Raw genomic sequence first — 26,181 nt, forward strand, 5'->3', positions numbered from 1 at the left:
GGAGCCCGCCGGGGTGACTCCGTCCGCGCCCCGGGCCCCCCGCACTTGGGACCCATGTCCCGTGACCCCGGGTCACAGCCCCCGTCCGCCCTCACCAGCCCGAAAGGCGCCCTCCTCTGCGGGCAAGGCCCCTCGCTCCCACCCGGCCGGCCGGCGGGCCGACCTTCCGGGCCCGGGGCGGCCTCCGCGGGCGTCCGGGCCCCAGGCCGGCGGGACTGGCGGCGTGAGGGGCGGCGGCGGCGGCGGCGGCGGCGGCTTTAAGTGCTGAATCACCACTTTGCAACCCGGGCTCCAAACCACGGTGACTCGCGGGCCCCGAGGGCCCGGGCGCTCTGCTCCGCTTACCCACAGAGGCGCTCCGGGAGCGGCAGGCGGGCGCCGAGGACGGAGCGGAAGGTGCTGGGCCGCGCGGAGTGCAGCAGCCACGCTAGCGGGTACCGCATACCCCAGCGAAGCCGCCGGGAGCACCGCGGACGCTTCCTTCTTGCACCGGGAGCCGGCCCTGCCCACTGCGCATGCTCAGTCCGCCGCGCCGCGCCGCGCCGCCTCCCGGGAGCCGCTGCGCGGCCGGGGCTCCGGGTTTTGCCTGGAACCCGACAGGGCGAGGGCGAGGGCGAGGGCGAGGGCGAGGGCGAGGGCGGGGGCGGTGGGCACGGCCGGCGTCGCGGGCTGCAGCCGGCGGGCTGGACCGAGTCTGGCCGCGGAGCTGCGGGAGCGCAGCAACCAGGCCTTCCCAGGCTGGTGGCACCGACTGGGTCAGACGAGGCGTACGCGGGAGGGCGGCGAGGTGTACCTGGCTAAGTGTACGGAGAGGGCAGGGTCTCGCGAATACTGAGAGCGCAAGGGGCCATGTTTGCGGAGGCGCCCTCATTGGCTGGCGCCCTGGGCGGTGCAGGTGTTGGAACCGAGTCCGCGGACCGGGCGGCTGCGCAGCAAACGATTCTGCGGCCCGCGGTCCGCGGGCTCCCTCTAGAGCGCGGTGCGGACCCTGGGGAAGTTAGCCCCTCGCAGAGCAAGCGGGGGAGGTGGAATGGCCGCGGCGAAACAAGGCTTCCGCGGGCTTTCAGATCCACGGTAGAAACTCCTCTCTACTGCTGTATTAAAGCGCCACCACACATATATGTAGTACTTCTATTGTCAGTGTACTTTAACCATTATTTATAACCAGGCTTTTTCCCGGATGGCTGTATGGTGTTAAGCATCCAAGAACAACGTAATAGTTGTTATGGATCTGATTTTCGGTTGCATTTCCATCTTGCGGGGTTCGTTAGGGCAAAGTGCAATTAGGGATAGTGACTCCCTAGCTTAAGTACCTGTGGGTTTCCGATGTGGCGAACCCCAAGACTACGGTCAAAAACAATGCTTTGAATCCTATTATGGCTTCAAATAGGAATTCAGGAGGAGGTTCCCTTAATCAAATGGATACTTCATTAAAGAGGTAAAGGGATCTTTTTTAAAAATACACTTTCAGGGATCCCTGGGTGGCGCAGCGGTTTGGCGCCTGTCTTTGGCCCGGGGCGTGATCCTGGAGACCCGGGATCGAATCCCACGTAGGGCTCCCGGTGCATGGAGCCTGCTTCTCCCTCTGCCTGTGTCTCTGCGCCTCTCTCTCTGTGACTATCATAAATAAATAAAAATTTAAAAAAAAATTAAAAATACACTTTCAGGGCAGCCCCGGTGGCTCAGCGGTTTAGCGCCACCTGTGGTCCAGGGCGTGATCCTGGAGACCCTGCATGGAGACTGCTTCTCGCTCTGCCTCTCTCTCTCCCTCTCCCTCTCCCTCCTTATTCATCTCTCATGAATAAATTTAAAAATCTTAAAAAAAAAAAAAATACACTTTCAGCTAAAGGCAAACTTTGGATGGATGGAAACCGAGGTACCAGAGATGAGGCAGCACTCCTAGTGCAATGTAGGGTAAAATTCCACAGTATTACATTCCAGCCTCAACCCTCCTGTATTAGTGTCCTGTGGCTGCCATAATAAATTATCACAAATTTAGTGGCTTTAAACAACAAACTTATTCTCTCACAGTCTGGAGGCCAGAAGTCCAAAATTAAGGTATTGTCAGGGCTGCACTCCCTATGGAGGATCTTAGGGGAGAATCTGTTCTTTGCTACTTCCAGCTTTCTTGTGGAACCCAGTTTCCTTGGCTTAAGGCCACATCACCCCATCCCTGCTTCCACTTCACATTGCTTTCTCCTCTGCGTGTCTTTTATTCTGTCTTTTACAAGAACATTTGTCATTGGATTTAGGGCACAATCACGTAATCCAGGATTATCTCATCGAATTCTTAAATTGATTGCGTCTGCAAAGATACTTTTTCCAAATAATGTAACACAGGTTCCTGGGATTAGGACATGAACAATATTTTGGGGGCCACCACTCAATTTGGTACCCACCTTTTTAGCTTCTACCCCCACCCACTAATAACTGCAATTCACACAGCTAATTAATGCTTATAACAATACCAACTTGTCAGATCTCTAGCAACTTTCAAGCCCAGTTGAAATAGCACTGCCTTTACAAAACTTTCCCTCATTTCCATTCCTCACATACCTTATTGAAAGTAACCACTCTTTGATCTGAGCTACCAGAGTAGTTTGCCTCTCTCTAAAGGCACTTATTTGAATTTTAACCTTCCATGCTTGTAAGAAGCAGTGGATTATGAATGATGTCTTAGACATTTTTGTATCTCACCTGGCAGCAAGCACAGTGCTTAATTAACACTTATCAATTGCATGTTTTCTAAATCTGATTAAGCCTCTAAATGTAACTACCATTCATAGGAAATACATGGTATAGGTATGTTAAATCACACCATAAGGACATAATCAACAATTATTATGTTTAGAATGTTTGAAATTATTTATAATGTATAAAATTATGTTTAGAATGTTTTAAACATTACAGGAGGTATGCCTCGGTGGCTCAGAGGTTGAGTGTCTGCCTTTGGTTTAGGGCGTGATCCTGTTCCAGGATGGAGTCCCACATCCGGCTCCCTGCAAGGAGCCTGCCTCTCCCTCTCTCTGTGTCTCTGCCTCTCTCTGTGTCTCTCATGAATAAATAAATAAAATATTTTTTAAAAAAAAGGAAAGAAAAGAAACACTACAGGAAAAGTGACCTGAATTGCAAAATAAAAGAGGAAGGGGAAACTTATGTATTAAAAGGGACTTAGAATTGGCAAGTATGACAATCTGTTTATAAACTCTTATATGAAAATGCAAAAGGTCAGGAAGACCCAAGCCAGCCTGAAAGAAGAATCTGGAACACGTATAGTACCATGTATTAAGAGTTACTATTAAGCTATAGTAATTGAGATAATATGATAATAGCATGATAGCAGACAAATAGGCCATGGAAACTATTTGGTGATATCTATTAAAGCTGCGTATATGTATATACTATGACCTAGCAATTCAACTTCTAGCTATATAGCCAACAGAAATGTGAACATGCATCCACAAAAATATATGTACTATAATATTCACAGCAGCACAGTCAATAATAGTCCAAACTGGAAACAATCCAAAGCCCATCAACAATAAAATGCAAAAAAAAAAAAAAATGAACAGGAAAAGAAACCACAATAAAATGCACATAAAAAATAAATTAGGTAGTAGTCACACAATGGAATACTGTACAGCAATGAAAATGAGCAAAAACTACACTTAAAAATATGGATTAATCCCACAAACATGGTGAAAGTAGCCAGACTCAAAGGAGTATTTACTATATAAGTCCATGTATATAAAGTTGAAAATCAGACAAAACTAATCTATAGTATAGTATTAGATGTCAGACTAGTGGCTGGGGAGAATAAAGAGGGCTTCTGGGGGTATGTTTTAAGTGGGTATATTCAGTTTTTGAAAATAAATTGAGCTGTTCTCTTATGATTCATTTACTTTTCTGTAGCACTTCAGTAACACTTTCAAAAGATAATACTGTTTCAAAAGTATTACGGAGTCGACTATGTATACTACATTATTAAGTGTCGATTTTGAAACACTTGCATCTGGCTGGCTCATATGGTAGAACATGTGACCCTGGATATTAGGGTCATGAGTTCAAGCCTCCTCACATTGGTCATAAAGCCTACCTAAAATAAAATTTTAAAAAATTTTTAAATGGAAAACAAAAAAAGACATTAACCAAATGATATGTTTCATTTTTGTTTAAATCCTAATTTGAGCAAACCTATTATGGAAAATAAGCATTCATGAGAAAAGTAAGAATAGTTAGTAGATATTTGATGATATTAAATAATTATGTTACTTTTGGTGGTATGCTAATAGCTGTGGGGTTTTTTTTTTAGGGTTCTTTGAGATATATACTGAAATAATGCAATGCCTAGGATTTGATTCAAATAATTCAGTGGAGAATGAGTGAGGAGGGGAAAATATAGATAAAACAATATTATTGGCCATGAACTGATAATTATTGAAGCTGCATAATGAATGATGGGGTGGGGAGAGGTATTATACTATTCTCTTTGCTTTTGTGTATGTTTGAAGTTTTCCATGATAAAAAGTTTTATGAGGTGTCTGGCTAGTAGGGTATGTGGCTCTAAATCTCAGGTTCATGAGTTCAAGTCCCACACCGGGCATGGAGCCTACTTAAAAATAAGTTTTATAATGTATGTTAGTTTTTTTTTTTTTTGTATGTTAGTCTTAAATACAGTACTATGGTAATAAAATATCTAAAACCAAAGCAACATGAATTTTTAAAAATGTTTATATATAAGTGATTTGTGAATTATAAACTTGTTCTTTAAAACTTTTTCTAAATCACTTGCTGGTCCTTTTTAAAAATATTTTATTTATTTATTTGACAGAGAGAAAGAGAGAGCATGTGCGCACAAGCAGGGGAGCTGGCAGGCAGAAGGAGAAGCAGACTCCCCACTGAGCGGGGAGCCTGATGTGGGGCTGGATCCTGGGACCCCGGGATCATGACCTGAGCCCAAGGCAGCTGCTCAATCCACTGAGCTACCAAGGCTCCCCTGCTTGCTGGTCCTTGAAGGTAAGTTTGAGTCACTTTATGGACACTACTTGAAATATTAATGTGAAAATCTATAATTCATATTTTCTCCAGTTACAACTACTCTTGATTTATCCACTGAACAAAAATGGGCCCACCCTTGCTTTATATATTGAAGATACGCCGAAAGAGCAAGTAACCAAGTTTCTATTCTTCTGGGGTTTGACATTATAGTGAGAGAAATAAACAAGTAAACTAATACTTATATAAAAACTTACATAATATAATTAAAATAATATTAGGGTGGGGTGCCTGGGTGGCTCAGTCAGCTAAGTGTCTGACTCTTAGTTTTGGCTCAGGTCATGATATCAGGGTCCTGGGATCAAGCCCCCAGCCGGGCTCCACACACAGCATGGAGTTTGCTTGAGATTCTTTCTCCCTCTCCTATCACTCCTGCTCATGTTCTTTCTCTCTTTCTCTCTCAAATAATTAAATGAATAAATCTTTAAAATAATAATATTAGGGTAACTAGGGTGGGTTTTTCTGCTGTCTAGCTTCACCCAAGTAAGAGTTCTGGGACTTTCCCTCCATTATCACTACTATCCATGGCTGGGGGTGGGTGTGGGGGTTGTGGCAAGTTCCCACCAGTTGTATTAAGGGTATTCATGTCCTGGGCTGTTGACAACAGGAGTGTACAAATGGGACAGTTTAGGTGGGAGATCAGCAAAAACTCAAAGCATAGCATTAGTGTTTGGACTGCATAGGCACCTGTCAATGGAAAGCCTGCTTCTGTGGCCCTTCTCGTGGGCTAACTCCCCACCAGAACCTCTCCTAGGATTTCCTCTTTCTCTCCAGTTCCTTATCTTCATCAGCTTCTTCTCAAATCCCTTTTGTCCCATCTAATGTTCTAACCAGGAATTTCTCAACTCAAGTTTGAAAGTTGTGGAGGGGCAGTCATCTGCTTCTCCTTCTTTTTTTTTTTTTTTTTTTCATCTGCTTCTTCTTATGTCATTGTCTTACTTAGGGCTCTTTTCAGGGCTTTCCCTTAAAAGCCTAGTTTGAACATTGAAAACACTGAATATCCCCTTTTCTCTTTGCTTTCCTACTGTAAGAATCCTAATTCTTCTGAACATCTTTGGTCTCCAGGAAAGGGTTCTGAGGTATGGCAAAGAAAGAAAAATCTGAAGAGCAAAATCTTTTTTTGCTCTGTAGAAAAAGAAAAAAATTGAGTTTCATAAAAGAGTTTTGGAGGCTACTTCAGATAGAGTGGTTGTGAAACAGGGATGTTTCCTCTGAGGAAGTGATCTTTAAGTTGTAACTTGAAAGGTAGAGGGAGCCAGTTAAGGGAAAGGGTAAGGGAAAGACTCCAGAGAGTGGAGAAATACGAGTTGTAAAGTTTTGGGAGAGGAGTCTGGCATAATCTGGGATCTGCCAGAAGGTGGGAGAATTGGAAACCTTTCCTGTTCTCTCACAACTAACCTTTGCTACTGAGATTTTACTATTAGGGCACTATAGCAACTTGAATTTGGATTTGAGGAACTCTATACTTATGCAGTTGGGGATTTTTTTATAGGCTTATGAGCAGTTCATGAACTGTGGTGGGTTTTTTTCCTCCGTTTTTAAGGACATTCAGATATGCTGTTTGTTCTTTTTGGCATTCATACCCACAGACAGAACCTAACACAATTCTAGTATCTACGGAAAAAGCTAAAGTCAAGTGCTCCTCGACTGTTTACTAAAGATTTGCATAGATGTTGCTTGGCAGCCTTAAAAGATCATACAAATAAAAATATTTGTGAAGAATTTTCAAGGGCTTGGAAGAATGCTTATGTTAAATGAAAATTCAGGATGTAAAACTACATATTTAATTATAATCTCAATTGTTAAAATATACATATAAATAATTGGAAAGAAGTACATCAAAATATTAATAGTGGTAATCAATAGGTTGTGGAAATCTATTATCCATACATAGGAATTCCAGAGAGGAAGCACAAAGAAAGCAAGTAAAATGTTCGATGAATAACTTATTTTTTTAAGATTTTATTTATTTACTAGAGAGAGAGAGAGAGAGAGAGGGAGCAAGAGCTGGGGGAGGGGTAGAGGGACAAGCAGACTCCCCACTGAGCAGGGAGCACAACTTGGGGCTCAATTCCCAGACCCAGAGACCATGACCTGAGCCAAAGTCAGACACTTAACTGGCTGAGCCGTCCAGGTGCCCTCGATGAATAATTTAAAAACATTTGCCACAACTGAAGGAAATGAGTCGCCAGACTGAAAGAATTCACCGAATGCCCAGCCCAATAGGTGAAAATAGATTCATATCAAGGCATGTGTTATTACAGAATTTCAGCACTATTACACTAATTTCAGATTGCTTAAGGTTCCAGAGGGGGAAAAAAAGAAAAAAAGAGGTTACATACAAATGATCAGGAATTGGAATGGCTTTAGACTTCTCAGCAGGAGCAGAAACTAGAAAACACTGTTTTCAGGGATATCTGGGTGGTTCAGTGGTTGAGCATCTGCCTTTGGCTCAGGTCGTGATCCCGGAGCCCTGGAGTGGAGTCTTACATCAGGGTCCCTGCATGGAGCCTGCTTCTCCCTCTGCTTGTGTCTCTGCCTCTCTCTGTGTCTCTCATGAATAAATAAATAAAATCTTAAAAAAAAAAAAGAAAAAGAAAAAAACCCTCTGTCTTCAGACTTCTTTTTTTTTTAAATTTTTATTTATTTATAATAGTCACACAGAGAGAGAGAGGCAGAGACACAGGCAGAGGAAGAAGCAGGCTCCATGCACCGGGAGCCCGACGTGGGATTCGATCCCGGGTCTCCAGGATCGCACCCTGGGGCAAAGGCAGGCGCTAAACCGCTGCGCCACCCAGGGATCCCTGTCTTCAGACTTCTGAGGCATAAACTTCCTTGCCCTAATGGTGGCCCAGAGGCCACAGAGCTCCCAAGCTTCAGGGACTACTTGCAGCTGTACAAATGAGCATCTCAGAAGTAACCTGTATAAAGCAAAGCCGGGTAGACTTTCCACACGTTTTTCTCTGTGTGAAACGACCAGACCTCTTCATATCCCAGAGAGTGATATGTGAAGGATTTGCAAGAGTAATCAAGACTGACATTTCCAGGGCAGCCCTAGTGGCTTAGCAGTTTAGCACCGGCTTCAGCCCATGGTGTGATCCTAGGGACCCAGGATTGAGTCCCACATTGGGCTCCCTGTGTGGGGCCTGCTCCTTCCTCTGCCTGTGTCTCTGCCTCTCTCTCTCTCTCTCTCTCTCATGAATAAATAAACTCTTTAAAAAAAAAAAAAAAACTGAAGTTTCCAGGTGGAAGAAGAAGTCAAGGTTCCTATTTTTTTTCAGGATCATATTTAAAATGTGATTTTTCTTATACAAAACACCAATGTTTGTGGTTACAAAATCCTATCTCCTATGATGATTATTAGGGTAAATTTTGAAGATATGAAACTGTAGTAATAATCATGGGTGTAAAAAAAAAATCATGGGTGTAAACTACTATTTTTGAAAATAAAAATGCTAATGAGCTCATGGGTTATATAAAATACTCATTTCTCCAGACGACTAGTAATTTCCAAAAGGTTTGAAATAGAAAATCCAAGACAGTAGCAAACAATTTCCAACCTTCAATTATTCAGAAAGGCTTACCTACCTGCTTGAAAGGAAATACAGGAGAACAAAATACAAATTTATATTTTATCAAAATGTAGTTCTATATTAAGATAGTAGGATGCCTATCAAAAATGCTTTTCTTTGTTGTCAAAGTAAGAATAAAGCTCTGTGAAATGATTAGAATCTTTTTTTCCCAAGGGATTATAGGCTTTATTTTTATTTAAAAAAATTTTTTTAAGGATTTTATTTATTTACTCATGAGAGACACAGAGAGGCAGAAACAGGCAGAGGGAGAAGCAGGATCCTTACAGGGACCCTGATGCGGTACTTGATCCCGGAACCCCGGGATCATGTCCTGAACCAAAGGCAGACACCCAACCACTGAGCCACCCAGGCATCCATATTTTAAAACTTTATAAAGATTTTATTTTTAAGTAATCTCTATACCTAACATGGGGCTTAGACTCATAACCTAGAGACCAAGAGTCACATATTCCATAGGCTGAGCCAGCCAGGCACCACTGCTTTATTTGTTTGCTTGCTTGATCGTTTTTGAGCAGTTTTAGGTTAACTGAAAAAATGAGTAGAAGGTATATAGATATATTCCTGATCCCAAACATGCATAGCCTCCCCCATTATCAGTATTTGCCCACCATCAACTTATGACAATGGATGAACCTATATTGATACATCATTATCACACAAAGTCCTTAGTTTACATTAGGGCTCACACTGGGTATTGTACACTTTTTTTTTTTATAAGATTTGTTTATTTGAGAGACGGTGTGGAGGGGCAGAGGAAAAGGGAGAGAAGGAGAGGGAGAGAGAGAATCTCAAGCCAACTCCCTGCTGAGCAAGGAGCCTGACATGGGGCTCAATCTCATGACCTGAGCTGAAATCAAGAGTTGGTCATTTAACCAACTGAGCCACCCGGCCCTCCAATATTGTACATTCTATGGGTTTGGACAAATATGTAATGACATACATCCACCATTATAGTATAGTACATAGCATTTTCACTGCCCTAAAAATCCCCTATACCCAGAGCACCTAGGTGGCTCAGTCAATTAAGCGGCTGACTCTTGATTTCATCTCAGGGTTGTGAGATCAAGCCCCACGCAGGGCTTTGTGCTGAGCGTGGAGCCTGCTTAAGATTCTCTTTCCCTTTCCCTCTGCCCCTCTTCCCCAATTTGCTCTCTCTCTCTCTCTGTCTCTCAAAAAGGGGGTGGGAATCCCTGGGTGGCTTAGCGGTTTAGCACCTGCCTTCAGCCCATGGCATGATCCTGGAGTGCTGGGATCGAGTCCCACATCAGGCTCCTGCAGAGAGCCTGCTTCTCCCTCTGCCTGTGTCTCTGCTCCCCCAGTCTGTGTCTCTCATCAATAAATAAAATCTTTAAAAAAAAAATCTGTGCTCTGCCTATTCATCCCTCCCTCCCCCAACCCCTGGCAACTACTGATCTTTTCACTGTATTCATAATTTTGCCTTTTTCAGAATGTCAAATAGTTGAAATCATATACTATATAGATTGGCTTCTTTTCATTTAATAATATGCATTTCAGTTTCTTCCATGTCTTTTTATGGCTTAATTGTTCATTGATTTTTATTTTATTTTATTATTTATTTATTTATTTATTTTTAAAGATTTTATTTATTTATTCATGAGAGACAGAGGGTGAGGCAGAGACACAGCAGAGGGAGAAGCAGGCTCCCTGCAAGGACCCTGATGTAGGACTTGATCCCAGGACCCTGGGATCACGACCTGAGCCAAAGGCAATCACTCAACCACTAAGCCACCCTGGCATCCCTGTTCATTAATTTTTAGTGCTAATAAATATTCTATTGTCTGTAGGTACCACAGATGGTTTATCCTTTCACCCACTGAAGGACATGTTGGTAGCTTCCATTATTTCAGCAATTATGAATAAAGCCGCGCAACATCTGTGTGCAGGTTTTTGTGTGAACATAAAACTCCTTTAGGTAGGGGCACCTAGGTGGCTCAGTGGTTGAGTGTCTCCTTTGACTTAGGTTGTGATCCCGGGGTCCTGGGATCAAGTCCACATCAGGCTTCCTATAGGGAGCCTGCTTCTGCCTCTGCCTATGTCTCTGCCTTCTCTGTGTCTCTCTTTATGAAAAAATAAGTAAAATCTTTTTTTTAAAAAAAGACTCCTTTGGGTAAATACCAGGGAGTATGATTACTAGACTGGATGGTAAGAATATATTTAGTTTAGTAGGAAATGACCGAAGTGGTCATAAAATTTGTATTCTCACTTGCAATCAATGAAAGTTCCTATTGCTCCACATTCTTACCAGCATTTACAAGCATCTTACCAACACTTACCAGTGTTGTCAGTGTTTTGGATTTTGGCCATTCTAATAGGTATGTAGGAAATCTCATTGTTTCAATTTACATGTCCCTGATGACATGATGTAGAGCATCGTTCACATGCTTATTTGCCATCTGTAAATCTTCGTTGGTCAGGCCTCTGTTAAGGTCTTTGGCTTGTTTGCCAGTCCCCTCCTAGCTTTATTGAGGTATAATTGACAAATAAAATTATATTTAAAGTGTACAATGTGGTGGCACCTAGCTGGCACAGTAGATGAAGCATGTGACACTTGATCTTGATTGTGAGTTCAAGCCCTACGTTGGGTGTAGAGATTCCTTAAAAACAAAATTTTAAAATTGGGGTGCCTGGATGGCTCCAGTTGTTCAGGCACCTGACTTCAGCTCAGGTCATGATCTTAGGGTCCTGGAATGGAGCACTGTGTCAGGCTTTGCACTAGCAAGGAGTCTGCTTCTCCTTCTCCCTCAGCCTCATCCCCCCACTCATGCTCAAGCTTGCTCTCTCTCAAGTAAATAAAATCTTTTAAAAAATATTTTTTTTAAAGTGTGCAATGTGGTGATTTGGTGTATGTATACATTGTGAAAGGAGTCTCTCCTTTGATTTGAGCCCATTTTATAATTGTGATTTTTTTAAAGATTTTCTTTATTTATTCATGAGAGACACAGAGACATAGACAGAGGGAGAAGTAGGCTCCCTGCAGGGAGCCGGATGCGGGACTTGATCCCAGGACCCTGGGATCACACCCTGAGCTGCAGGCCGATGCTTAACCACTGAGCCACCCAGGCATCCCTGTTTTCTTATTTTTTAGTTTGAAGTGTTCTTTGCATCTTTTGTATAAATACTCCAAATATGTCTTTTGCTAATATTTTCTCCCAGTTTGTGGCTTGTCTTTCACAGAGCAGAAATTTTTAATTTTAATGAAATCCAGCTTATCGATTATTTCTTTTGTGGATTGTACCTTTGGTGTCGTATCTAAAAAGTCATCACCAAATCCAGGGTCATCTAGATTTTTTTCCTACATTGTCTTCTAGGAGTTTTATAGTTTTGTGTTTTACCTTTACATCTGGAACCCATTTTGAGTTCATTTTTGTGAATTCTGTAAGGTTTGTGTCTAGATTAATTTTTCTTTTGTCAAAAGCACTTTTTATATTTTTTAAAATAAGATTTATTTATTTATTTTAGAGGGAGAGAGAGCACAAGTGGGAAGGGCAGAGGGAGAGGGTGAGAGAACCTCAAGCGGACTCCACACTGAGCACAGATCCCAACATGAGGCTTGATCCCATGACCCTGAGATCATGACCTGAGCTGAAACCAAGAGTTGTACACCTAACTGACTGTTAGGTATACACCCAGGCACCCCAGGCCCAGATCTCTATATTTAAAAATGAATCACTGCAGAGAGAAGATAGCAGAAGTATTTCCATTTCAAATAACAAAAATTACATTGAATTTTTTTATTGAGATATAATTCATATACCATAAAATTTGCTGCTTTAAGTTTTCTTTTGAGAGACAGAGTGAGGGGGGAGGGCCAAAGGGAAAGGGAGAGACAGAATCTGAAGCAGGCTCCACACCCAGCACAGAGCCCAGTACACAGCCAGCCACAAGGGGCTCAATCTCCATACCCTGAGATCATGACCTGAGCAGAAATCGGGAGTCAGGGACACGCAGGCACCCCTGTACACAAATTTTGAGATGGATATTTGTTTTCATTTCTACTGAATGAATACCTAGGGGTGGATTGCTCAGTCATGTGGTAAGTCTAGGAACTGCCAGACTGTTTTGCAAAGCGGCTGCACCATTTTGCATTCCTACCAGCAACGTGTGAGGACTCCAGTTTCTTTTTCTTTTTTTTTATTTTTTTATTTATGATAGTCACACAGAGAGAGAGAGAGAGAGAGAGAGAGAGAGAGAGAGAGAGAGAGAGAGGCAGAGACACAGGCAGAGGGAGAAGCAGGCTCCATGCACCGGGAGCCCGACGTGGGATTCGATCCCGGGTCTCAAGGATCGCGCCCTGGGCCAAAGGCAGGCGCCAAACCGCTGCGCCACCCAGGGATCCCTACTCCAGTTTCTCTACATCCTTACAACGCTTATTATCTGTTGTTTTTTGTTTTTTGCTTTTAATATACTAGTGAATGTGAGGTAGTATCTCCCCATTGAGATTTTAAAAGTATTTTTGGATTATAGATTATATTAAATTTATATAGATTATAGATTGTAGAATAAAAATTGTAGAACCATTATTTTAGTGATTATTTTAATTAGTAAAAGAGTTTTTTAAAGTTCAAAATTCAGTTATTTCTTAAGTGATTAATGAGTGCAATTAATGAATAATCATTATCTCCTACTCTAGCCGTGTTTTATGACTTCCCACAGGTATCTTTTTATTTATTTTTTTATTTATGATAGTCACACACAGAGAGAGAGACAGAGGCACAGGCAGAGGCAGAGGGAGAAGCAGGCTCCATGCCAGGAGCCTGGCATGGGATTCGATCCTGGGTCTCCAGGATTGCGCCCTGGGCCAGAGGCAGGCGCCAAACCGCTGTGCCACCCAGGGATCCCTTCCCACAGATATCTAAATCAATTCTATAACTCTGTCAATTATACAAATATTGGAGGATTACATTTCTGATGGATAAAATCAAGATCTACAATAAAACCATTGACAGCTAGACATCCAGAATGACAGCATGCAGAAAGAAAAATGTTCACTTTTGATAAAAGAATACAGCTACGTTATTCTTACTTGGGGTCTTTGCTTTTATTTTTTTAAAGATTTATTTATTTATTCATGAAAGACACACAGAGAGAGGCAGAGACACAGGCAGAGGGAGAAGCAGGCTCCTTGCAGGGAGCCCAATGCAGGACTCGATCCTAAATCTGGAGATCAGGCCCTGAGCCGAAGGCAGATGCTAAACCGTTTTGTACAGGTCCACTTTGAGATGCTGGTGAGCCGTCAAAGGGGAGATATCAATAGACTAGCATACTAAAGGTGACCAGCCATCCGAGCTGTATATAGATGTCTCCTTGGGGGGTATGCGGGATGGTCACTGAGTGGAGGAACTAAAGGGGCACCATTCCATCTGTCCCTTACGTAAAAAAAAAAAAAAAAAAAAAGAGATACCTTGGTTCCTGTGGGCTAAATGTGGCCCAGAAGCTCAGCTCCTTGAGCCACCTACGCCATACGCCCATAATTCAGTATTTTCTGGGCCTGGGTCCCACATTCGAAGCTGTCGCTCACCCCAAGAACCGCCAGGACGTTCGCAGCACGTCTACGGAAAGCCGCAGGTCGCCGAGAGGGGGCGGGTCCAGGGAGCGCTGCCTGCTGGGATTTGTAGGCTGACGGCGGCCGGCGCTGGCTCAACCTCCTGGAGACGCCCGCTGGGTGCGGCGCCGCGTAAAGGGCGGGAAATTGAGTCCTAAACCTGCGTCAGTCTTTCCGGAACGGTTGTCCAAAGAGGCAAGTGTGGTACTGCCTTTTGCATGGAATCGTTTAATGACATCTTATCATTAGTTAAAGGATAAAGTCAGAGTCCTAAGAACGGCATTTAACATCCCTTTCATCGCTTTTCGGTACCCGTGGTAACCTTATTTCTTAACACTTCCTAATTATTCAAGGCTCTTCTGGAGAAAGGGGCTCACTTTGGACCTCTCTCCTCTGTGGCTCCATAACATTGTCTTACAATTGGCTAATAATAATTATAATCGTGGCTGGCTTTCCTGACACTACGTGTTCTAGTCCAAGCTGATTCCCGCTTTAGCTCATTAATTCTCACACAACCCCCTTAAGATGGTTGCTATTATTTCCATTTCCAAAATGAGGAAATCTTGGTTTACAGACGTTATGGAACTTGGGCAAGGTCACGTTGAAGACTCACACTGTTCAACCGCGCATCTCTCCCACCGAACTACGAATTCCAAGCGGGGACCGACCCACCACCTTTTTGCTTTCCCGCGGGCCACGCCCCGAGGGTGGGGCTCTGATGACGACACAGCGTCCCATGGTGCCTCGCGCGCCCGCGCTGCCATTGGCTCGGCGTCTAGGCTCCTTTTTCAAATTGAGGCGCCGAGTCGTTGCTGGGTTTCCTAGGTTTCGGGCGGAAACGGTATTGGTAGGTCCGAGGCTCCCGCTAGTGCGGGACAGACGCCTCGGTCAGTTAGAGCCCCTGGTGGAGAGCGGGGACGTCGAGCTGCTTGCGTGGGTGTTCCCGGCTCCTCCGCGCCCCACAGCCGGGGAGTCCGCTGCCCGGCCTTGGCCTTCCCGCGGGGCTCGTAATGGCGTCCCAGCCGAATTCCTCCGCGAAGAAGAAAGAGGAGAAGGGAAAGAACATCCAGGTGGTGGTGAGATGCAGGTAAGGCGAACCCAGCAGGATTGGGAGCGCTGGGCTCTGCTGGCTTTGCTAGCTTTGCTGCTGGGCTCCCTCCTGTGCGGTCCCGAGAGAGGAATTTTGTTTGCTGTTTCTGTGGGGAGCAAACCTGCCTGTTGCGTAGTTCTCCGCATTCTGATCAGTAAAATGACGCTAGATTGCTCTGAGGAGTAAATTAGTGTGTGTCAGAAGAAAGAATGTTTGTATTGGAGGTTATAGTTTAAAACTGCTATTCAGAAGGAGAATTTGATCTCCAGTGTTTAGGGAAAAGTGTGTTCTTTTAAAAAAAAAAGTTGACAAAGTTGTCAAAAAGTTGACAAAGACTTAGGTGGCGTTTTTATATGCCACTCCTTGCAATTTCTCAGTTGGAAATAAGACTGCATACCTACTCTGTAGGTGTTTTAGTACTGATGTTGGGATTACCGTCCTATCATCGCTAAAAACATAATCGATGACTTGTCTTTTCTTCTAGATGCAATATTTTCTTAGTCCCTACCAAACGAGGAAGCATCATTGTCTTTAAATTTTAAAGGTTAACTTATAGAGTGAGTTGATGTTTTTAAAAGGAGTCAACGTAAGCCAGTATAGCTTTATGATTGTACTGCAATTTGGTCTTCTCTAGACTGAGGGAGATAGTTTCTTCGTGGTGAATGGGTGGAGGTGTTCAACTCTCCCCGGATTGATTTACAAATAATTTCCCAATATTAAAATTAATCTGTAGAGGAAAAACTACTTGTTACACAAACTGTTTCTTAGTTAGAGATTAATTTATTCAGTTTTTAAGAAGCCCTCCACAGTTCACTGGTGTATGTGTATTTTGTGTGTCTGTTTTTGTTGCTGTTTTATTTTTTTTTTTAAAGATTTTATTTATTTATGAGCAACACAGCAGAGAGGAGAGAGAGAAAGAGGCAGAGACACAGGCAGAGGGAGAAGCAGGCTCCATGCAGGGAGCCCGGTGTGGAACTCGATCCCAGGTCCCCAGATCAGGCCCTGGGCTGAACATGGCATTAAACCCCTGAGCCACCCAGGCTGCCCTTTGTTGCTGTTTTAAAATTCTACCAACTCTCAGCAACTTTTCTGTAAATCCAGAAGTTCTAAAATTTTATTTTATTTTATTTATTTTTTTATTTATTTTATTTTATTTTATTTTATTTATTTTTTTATTTTTTTATTTTTTATTTTTTTTATCTAAAATTTTAAAAAGGGCTATTTTAAAAATGTGTGAACAAACTTTCTTAAATTGTTGCCCTCAGCTTTGGTGATTTGAACTGTTGATGTCAAAGATAATAGCTAGCTTTTTAAGTTCGGTGTCAGGGAAGAAATTTGGTGGTAACCTTAAGGTTGACCAATTTACTAGTTGTACTCTAGAACTTCTGTTAATAGTTGTTTTGAAGATTGAAAAAAAATTAACAGACTGTAATACAAACGTGAATTTTTACTTATTTATTTTTTAAAGATTTTATTTTTAAGCAATCTCAACACCCACTGTGAGGCTTGAATTCACAACTCTTGAGATAATAAGAGTTGCATGTTCTACCTACTGAACCAACCAGGCACACCACAAACGCAAATTTTTAGATTATTTTGATAATTTAATAAAGCCAGACAATACTGCTTTTTCTGTTTGGTTTGATTTTCTTTGATTTTCTTCTTTTTTTTTTAAGATTTTATTTAATTGAGAGAGATAGCAAGAGAGAGCAGAGCAGGAGAGAAGGGCGGAGATAGAAGCATTCTTCCCTCTGAGCAGGAAGTCAGTCACAGGGGCTTGATCCCAGGACCCCAGGATCTTGACCTGAGCTGAAGGCAGATGCTCAACCAAGGGAGTTGTCCAGGTGCCCCTTAAATTTTTTTTTTTTTTATTGTTAGTTATAAAATATATCAGACCTATAAAAAGTTATAGAGAACAAAGTAACAAACATCTGTGTATCCATCACCTAAATTAGAAACAGACAAGTCGGGGATCCCTGGGTGGCGCAGCGGTTTGGCGCCTGCCTTTAGCCTAGGGCGCGATCCTGGAGATCCAGGATCGATTCCCACGTCGGGCTCCCGGTGCATGGAGCCTGCTTCTCTCTGCCTGTGTCTCTGCCTCTCTTTCTCTCTCTGTGACTATCATAAATAAATAAAATTAAAAAAAAAAAAAAAAAAAGAAACAGACAAGTCATTACAATTGGAGCCCCTATTGCATCCTTTTCCAGCCCCCTTCCTCTATCCCAAGAATTAAACATTATTCATGTTTATTATCTCCTTACATTTAAGTCCTACCTAAAATGAGATTTCTTTTACTTTGTTACTTATGAAAAGTGTTTAGGTTGTAACTAATTATTCACAATAATTTTTGTGTAAAGAGATGATTTTCTTTTCATGCTTTCTTTTTCAAATATCTTTCTTAGAGCAAATATGTCCTTAAGCTCTAGTAAATAAACAATTTATGAGACCCTTGGGGTTGTCAAACCTTTTCTGTAAAGGGCTCTAATAGTAAAAATTTTAAAGTATTTTAGGCTTTCCAAGCCACATATAGTCTCTGTCATATATTTTCTGAATTTTTTCTTTAGTTTTACATTTTTAATTGGCACAGTTTACTGTAACCTAAGATTTCAAGAAAGAGATGACTTTATTACAATGAATACAATCTTTTTTTTTTTTTTTATTTTTTTATTTATGATAGTCACAGAGAGAGAGAGGCAGAGACATGGGCAGAGGGAGAAGCAGGCTCCATGCACTGGGAGCCCGACGTGGGATTCGATCCCGGGTCTCAAGGATCGCGCCCTGGGCCAAAGGCAGGCGCCAAACAGCTGCGCCACCCAGGGATCCCTCTTTTTTTTTTTTTTTTTTAAAGATCTTATCTATTTATTCATGATAGTCACAAAGAGAGAGAGAGAGAGAGAGAGGCAGAGACACAGGCAGAGGGAGAAGCAGGCTCCATGCAGGGAGCCCGACGTGGGATTCGATCCCGGGTCTCCAGGATCGCGCCCTGGGCCAAAGGCAGGCGCCAAACAGCTGCGCCACCCAGGGATCCCCAATGAATACAATCTTTATGATGTTCTTGTATTATAACTATAGAAGAGAATTTTGTTTTACAGACATATAGCTCAAGAGGAAGGTATAACTTTTGGAGTTGAGGAACTGATAGTTTTTATAGAGAGAAGTTTTAATAAGGAAATAGGCTTTGATATATGTGTATATAAGACACATGCAAAACATTCCTTATTCTTGTATAGCGTACAGGTTAGCATAAGTCCTAGTGAGAATGTAACATAAAGGTTTTAGCATTTAAGTTAATCTTGGCATTTTAATCTAGACAAGTGCTTTAGCAATTTAGATCTGAACATTTATGAATCATTCATATATTTAAAAGTATATAATTGTATTTTTAAAAAGGCCCAGACCAACTTTCCATAAACAGTAACCTAATGTGATGCTATAATTACCAAATGGAAAACAAGACTAATAATTCTGTTTTGGTTTTTTTTTTTTTAAGATTTTATTTATTTATTCATGAGAGACACACACAGAGAGAGAGGCAGAGACACAGGCAGAGGGAGAAGCAGGCTCCATGCAGGGAGCCCGACGTGGGACTCCATCCCGGGTCTCCAGGATCACACCCTGGGCCGAAGGCAGGCACTAAACCGCTGAGCCACCCAGGGATCCCCTAATTCTGTATTATTAAATCAACAAAGAATATTTTAGAGAAAGGACAACTTGGAAAATGAAGACTTCAGAGTTCATTATTCCAAATTCAAGAGCATTTTAGTTATTAACAGTGGTTACCAAATAAGGTGAAGTTAGATCTCTTTAAGGAGCTGCTTGTAATTTATTTTGTTGGGACAAGAGGCAAAACTGTTTCACTATGCCACAAGAAGATGATGCAAATTTTTTTATCCTTGAGAAGATTTTCTGAAGTTGGTATCCCTATCAGCAAAGGGGCACTTATGGCATGCTCCTCACAGTAGGAACATGAATTCAGTGATGCTGTTGAAACTTTTGTTCTTTTATGGAAGGTTCCAGTTTTAACTCTTGCACAGTTCTCTTTGCCTGAGCTATGTTTATTGGTGCTCACTGTTTTTGCTGGACATCTTTTACCTGAAATCAGTAATACTGTATTCATTTGGTTAACATCACACATCCAGGCTAAGAGATTAGTTGAGAGATACTAAGAATGATAGACTAATTGAAAAAGCTATTCCCATATGAGAGCAATTCGTTCTACTTAATACCCTTAGCCTACCTCAATATAAGTTAGTTTTGACCTAGGTTTGTTGAACTTTTAATAATACTGCATGTCATGGGTTATGTGCATTGTGTAGGTTTCAATATATTTGATGTCTATGGCATTACTATATATTACCTGGAAGTTGCCGAGTTAAATTTCCCAGGATCATAAATTTGGTTTTCTGTAAAAAGTATGCTAGGGATGGGTATGCCAGAGGATGTTGAGGTATCCTTTTTTAAAATAAATAGCAACTTGGTTTGTCTAATGATGAGGGGAAAGATTATTTTCTATTTGGCTTTTCCTTTCATTATATGTGGTAATGAATGAGAAAAATGAACTCCGGTCAAGAGTACATCTCACTCTTTGGCCCAGAAATCTGTTAAGTATATAAATATCTGATAGATGCCACTCTGTAGACCATGGTTCTTTTTAGCTCTTTTATCATTCCCCTTAGGATGATATTTATTAAGCTATGTAGTTTAACAGATATTAGGATGCCTGCTGTATGCCAATCATAGTAGTAGCCATTGGGAAACTGAAGTGTAAACTAAACAATATTTCTTTTTTTTTTTTTTTTTTGAGAGAGAGAGTGCAAGTGAGTAGGGAAAATGGGCGGCAAAGGGAGAGGAAACCCAGCACCAGGGCCACCACAGGGCTCAATCCCATGACCCTGAGCAGAAATCAAGAGTTGGATGCTCAACTGAGTCACCCAGGCATCCCTAAACAGGATTTCTTTTCTTACATTGTGAGGTTGGTGCTATTACTTAGCCTCACTTTTCAAATGGGGAAGTATATGCAGATCAAGAGTCCACACTACATTGCCCAAGCAGATCAAGAGTCCACACTACTGAAAGTCCAAGAAGGAATTTAGCTTAGAAGATTACTTCCTGGGCAGCCCGGGTGGCTTAGCGGTTTATCGCCACCTTTAGTCCAGGGCGTGATCCTGGAGACCTGGGATCGAGTCCCACATCAGGCTCCCTGCATGGAGCCTGCTTCTCCCCCTGCCTGTGTCTCTGCCTCTATCTCTGTGTCTCTCATGAATAAATAAATAAAATATTAAAAAATAAAAAGATTACTTCCTTTAGGAGTCTATCCCATCACCCACCCCCCTTCTTTCACACTCATCCCTGTCCTAATCAATTAAATTTTTGCTATATATTCCTACAGCACCTTTACATATCCTTTCTAAACATTACTTTTCTTTTTTTTTTAATTTTTTTTTTATTTATTTATGATAGTCACAGAGAGAGAGAGAGGCAGAGACACAGGCAGAGGGAGAAGCAGGCTCCATGCACCGGGAGCCCGATGTGGGATTCGATCCCGGGTCTCCAGGATCGCGCCCTGGGCCAAAGGCAGGCGCCAAACCGCTGCGCCACCCAGGGCTCCCAACGTTACTTTTCTTATAATCATTTGTGGGTTTGTTTTGTTTTGTTTTGTTTTTAATTTTTATTTATTTATTCATGAGAGACAGAACGAGAGGCAGAGACACAGGCAAAGGGGGAAACAGGCTCCATGCAGGTAGCCTAATGTGGGACTCGATCCCGGGTCTCTAGGATCATGACCTGGGCTGAAGGCTGCGCTGAACCACTGAACCACCTGGGATGCCCAGTCATTTGTTTTATGTTACTATTCCCCACTAGGACAAACTGAGTTAACACATGTGAAGCATTTACATACATTTACATACATAATAATTAGTCATTATTTTTATCTATTTTTTTTATCTTGTGTGAATTATCTACTGAGAGGTTAGTATTTTGAACACAAATTTGGCATAGTCTTCCTACTATGTCATAACCTAACTTTCTCAGATTCTAAGAATTGTGGAAATAGAATTCTGAAAAATAAATTTGTCATTTATTACAAGTTAATTCTGTTAGTACCTATTCCAAGAAGCTGTTGGAATTGTCATGTTTTACATGTCTTTGAAAAGTACTTATTTTTGGGAGTTGAAACTAAAAATTGTGCTGTGTGCTTTAGCAGTAGTCTCCCATTTAACTCTTGTCACCAACAATATTGTTAAAAAATTTAACTTTGTTATTGTCTAAGTTATTATTTTTAAAGATTTTATTTATTTATTCATGAGAGACCCACAGAGAGAGAGAGAGGCAGACATAGGCAGAGGGAGTAGCAGGCTCCACATAGGGAGCACGATGTGGTGTGGGACTCGAGCCTGGGACCCCAGGATCACGCCCTGAGCTGAAGGCAGATGCTTAGCCGCTGAGCCACTCAGGCGTCCCTAAGGTATTAATAATAATGTCATCTGTAGCCCGATAACTAAGAGTTTTTTAAGTAACTCTATATTTCTCTTTATAGACCGTTTAATTTGGCAGAACGGAAAGCTAATGCCCATTCTGTTGTAGAATGTGATCATGTACGAAAAGAAGTTAGTGTACGAACTGGAGGATTGGCTGACAAAAGCTCAAGGAAAACATATACTTTTGATATGGTACCTATTTCTTTCTTTCTTTCTTTTTTTAAAGATTTTATTTATTTGTTTGAAAGAGGGGTAGTGCAAGAGTGGGTTAGAAGCAGAGAGAGAAAGGAACAAACCAACTTGGGCTGAGCGCAGAGCCTGACATGGGGCTCCGATCTTACCATCCTGAGATCACAACCTGAGCCGAAATCAAGGGTGGGATGACCAACCAACTGAGCCACACAGGCACCCCGGTACCTATTTCTGAAAATGCTACTACTCGTTTATTATTTACTATGTAAAGTTATCCTTGTATACATATTTTTTTCTAGGTTCTAGTGTACAATCCTAAGTTTCAGTTGACTCTGAGTTGTCCAATAGATATCTAGTGGGCTGAATGAGTTAATACATTAAAAACAAAATTCTTAAAGTGAGTAATTTTGAAGTATTTTATTCCTGAAGAATTGATTTTATTTTTATTTTATTTTTTGGATAGGTTTTTGGAGCTTCTACTAAACAAATTGATGTTTACCGAAGTGTTGTGTGTCCAATTTTGGATGAAGTTATTATGGGTTATAATTGCACTATTTTTGCGTGAGTAAAACACAATTTTTCAAATTGTTGAAAAGGTTTAGATGCGTGTGTTTGTTTTTTATGTAACACTTCTGTTGATTTTGACAGATATGGGCAAACTGGCACTGGAAAAACCTTTACAATGGAAGGTGAGAGGTCACCTAATGAAGAGTACACTTGGGAGGAGGTATTTATTGTTTAAAATAGATTTCTGTCTCTAAAGTGACTGAATAATAACTGACTAAAAAACTTAGCTGAAGTCCTCTTTCATGAAATAGAAAAGATCAGTATGCCCATGTCAAATATGAATATAGGATGAACTACTATTTTAGTAAAATTAAAGTGTATGGTTCCTGTTTAAGAAAAACATAGTGTCACTAGGAGAGAAAGGACCAATACGTACGTATATATGTATATGTGTATATATACATATACATATGGCACAGTTAAGTGATAAGAGAGCGGTCTGTTTGGGACAGAATAGTTGGAGCAGAATATTGTGGAAAAGTGGCATGTGAGTATGGCTTGAAAGGGAATACTGCAGCATGGGAGTAAGTCTCATCAAGGTAGCATAGCAAGGGGCTGCACGGTACTTTATCAACACTGATCTTGAGTGTTTAAGAAATTAAGATCACTGTATTGTTGGATAGCATAGAAAGCACATAGTACGTTTTACAAAGATTTCCATCAAGTGTGCTTCAGTGAGTTTAATGACTAAATTAATTTTCCAGGAATCCCTGAGTGGCACAGTGGTTTGGCGCCTGCCTTTGGCCCAGGGCGCGATCCTGGAGACCCAGGATCGAATCCCACGTCGGGCTCCCGGTGCATGGAGCCTGCTTCTCCCTCTGCCTATGTCTCTGCCTCTCTCTCTCTCTCTCTCTCTCTCTGTGTGTGACTATCATAAATAAAAGTTAAAAAAAATTAAAAAAATTAATTTTCCAAATTGTTGACATTATGTTTCTAGTGGTTACATAGTTGAGGCATTAACTTTAAGCATTGGTAATAAAGTTATGGAATTGTGACCATAGGAAATAAGGAATAGGCTTAAAAAACAGTTTCAAAATTTAGAGATTCATAATAATTTCATTATAGTAGCTTAGATATTTGAGAAACAACTGTACTTATGTTAGAATTAGGGAATATACCTCTTAGATGGACCACTGTTCTGTTAACATGGTAGTATTATTACTGTTCTCCTGAGACAACTTAGAAAGCATTATTAAACTTGGCTTTCTGAGTAGCTTACTTCAGTTGGTTTCTATGTAATGCTCAGGCATGAAGTGACAAATTTGTGGAAGGTATGAAGAAGAATAATTACTGTTGAATAAATTCTTATAAATGACGTGGCTTTTCTAATATTTGGTTAGTTGCTTTTTTTTTTTTTTTTTAAGATTTTATTTATTTATTCATGAGAGACACAGAAAGAGAGAGAGAGAGGCAAGAGACCTACGCAGAGGGAGAAGCAAGCTCCATGCAAAGAGCCCGATGTGGAACTTGATCCCAGATTCCGGGATCAAACACCCTGAGCCAAAGGCAGACACTCAACTGCTGAGCCACCCAGGCATCCCTAAACTTGTTTTGACATATTTGTGTTTAAAGATTTTATTTATTTAGGGAGAGAGAGAGAGCACATGTGAGTGGGGGGGAGGGAGGGAGAGGAAAGAGGAAAGAATCTCAAGCAGACCGCACACTAAGCAGGAAGCCCTACACGGGGCTGGATCCCATGACCCAGAAATCATGATCTGAGCTGAAACTGAGTCAGATGCCCAACTGACTGAGCCACCCAGGCACCCCTGATATATTTGTATTTAAATATACAAATATATATAAAGAAGGCCCTTGTTACGTGTGTTTTAACTGCAGTAGTAAATGGCATTCTTATTAATAGTGTAATATTAGTCCTTATTAATATTGTAATTTCAGGATCCCTTGGCTGGTATAATTCCACGTACTCTTCATCAAATTTTTGAGAAACTTACTGATAATGGTACTGAATTTTCAGTCAAAGTGTCTCTGTTGGAAATCTATAATGAAGAACTTTTTGATCTCCTTAATCCATCTTCTGATGTTTCTGAGAGACTGCAGATGTTTGATGATCCCCGTAACAAGGTAACTCAGTTTTTGAGAATGAAACATCTCTGTATTTTAGTGTGTGCTGCTTTGAGAAGTATATATATATATATATATATATATATATATATATTTTTTTTTTTTTTTACCAATCTAATGAATGATCTTTTGATATTTGGTCAGAGGGGGGTGATAATCAAAGGTTTAGAAGAAATTACAGTACACAACAAAGATGAAGTCTATCAGATTTTGGAGAAGGGGGCAGCAAAACGGACAACTGCAGCGACCCTGATGAATGCATACTCCAGGTAGGAAAGCCAGGGTCTCGCTCTTGCTATTCCATTTTCTTTTTAACGTGGGACTTCAGATTGGGGTGGGTCACAGAATGTGAGTCACATACCTAGATGGTGTGTATGCTTGATTTCGTGCTTTAGTTATTGGCTTGAGATTTAGAGTCAAGCACCAGTATTGGGAGAATGTTGAAAGGAGAACAGAAACAAGTTGAATCAGCAGAAGTATTAAACTTTTTAAACTAGATTATTTTTTCTCAAATGAAATTGTATGCAGGAGCCTAGGTTAACATGGGCCTGCTGTGGTTGATTTGATGGTGGGATGCTCAGAGGCTTACCTCCTTAGCCTCAGATAGAAGCTGTATGTCAGTACATAGCATAAGATAGATATTGGAACACTTTATGGTCTAGTGGTGATTATCTTGTATTTCAGCAATCACTGCTATTTACTATTTGCTTTTCAAGAGAAGGTGTTAACTTTTCTGATGACATTTTCAGAGCAGAGCAATATATTTTTACAACAGCTGACATTGAAGGCAAGTAATCTGATGGCTTGTGTGGTACTGTTTGAATTTATGGCGATGACATATTTCAAGAGATTCTTATGAATAGGAAGATTGATTGCAAGCCTTCTCTGATGTACCAGGCAACTGTCCCAACCTGACCCCACATCCAGCTTTTAGAGTTCTGAAGATTCTAGTTTCTCAGTCTTTTAGGGTGTTTATAGGTAGTTTCGTATTTGGGGTCCCTTCTGCAGGGCAGCAGGTAGAAGAAAGCAAAAACCTAAGCATTTTTCTGTCTACCCTCTGTCTTCCAAAATCTTACTAATATCTCCTGTCTGATACTATCTTTCTCTACCTTGTGGATTTTGATCTTTCTTTGCTCTTTTTAATATTTTATAGAAAGGAGTGTTTTGCATTATAATGACTGAGCAATCTGATCTTGTTTTCTAGTCGTTCCCACTCGGTTTTCTCTGTTACAATACATATGAAAGAAACTACAATTGATGGAGAAGAACTTGTTAAAATTGGAAAGTTGAACTTGGTAAGTATCTACCTTAAGATCACTGTTTCTTTTCTTTTTTTTTTTTTTTTTTATTTATTCATGAGATACACACACACAGGCAGAGACACAGGCAGAGGGAGAAGCAGGCTCCATGCAGGGAGCCCGACGTGGGACTCGATCCCTGGTCTCCAGGGTCACGCCGTGCGCCGAAGGCAGGCACTAAACCACTGAACCACCTGGGATGCCCAGTCATTTGTTTTATGTTACTATTCCCCACTAGGACAAACTGAGTTAACACATGTGA

General features: G+C 41.3%; 2 protein-coding genes across 6 annotated transcripts in view; one reads left to right on the forward strand and one right to left on the reverse strand.

Annotated features, from left to right (window-relative positions):
* IDE (insulin degrading enzyme) overlaps positions 1-14,227 on the reverse strand; it is a 138,806-nt gene extending 124,579 nt beyond the window's left edge. For 2 of the 4 annotated variants that reach the window (XM_035708069.2, XM_035708068.2), the window contains exon 1: positions 346-538. In XM_035708069.2, the coding sequence (XP_035563962.1) occupies positions 346-443 (98 nt within the window). In that variant the 5' untranslated portion in view covers positions 444-538. Of the gene's footprint in view, positions 1-345; positions 539-793; positions 864-14,070 lie in introns of those variants that run through there. The other 2 variants (XM_035708070.2, XM_049103541.1) reach the window with 2 other exon arrangements.
* Positions 14,228-15,014: 787 nt separating this feature from the next.
* The window catches only part of KIF11 (kinesin family member 11), a 50,976-nt gene continuing 39,809 nt past the window's right edge, over positions 15,015-26,181 (forward strand). Inside the window, exons 1-7 of one of the 2 annotated variants that reach the window (XM_025466517.3) lie at positions 15,015-15,298; positions 21,840-21,972; positions 22,436-22,533; positions 22,621-22,699; positions 24,436-24,621; positions 24,766-24,890; positions 25,826-25,916. In XM_025466517.3, the coding sequence (XP_025322302.1) occupies positions 15,222-15,298; positions 21,840-21,972; positions 22,436-22,533; positions 22,621-22,699; positions 24,436-24,621; positions 24,766-24,890; positions 25,826-25,916 (789 nt within the window). In that variant the 5' untranslated portion in view covers positions 15,015-15,221. The remainder of the gene's footprint in view (positions 15,299-21,839; positions 21,973-22,435; positions 22,534-22,620; positions 22,700-24,435; positions 24,622-24,765; positions 24,891-25,825; positions 25,917-26,181) is intronic. The other variant, XM_035708065.2, reaches the window with a different exon arrangement.

Source organism: Canis lupus, chromosome 28, assembly GCF_003254725.2.
Source record: "Canis lupus dingo isolate Sandy chromosome 28, ASM325472v2, whole genome shotgun sequence".
Classification (NCBI taxonomy): domain Eukaryota; kingdom Metazoa; phylum Chordata; class Mammalia; order Carnivora; family Canidae; genus Canis; species Canis lupus.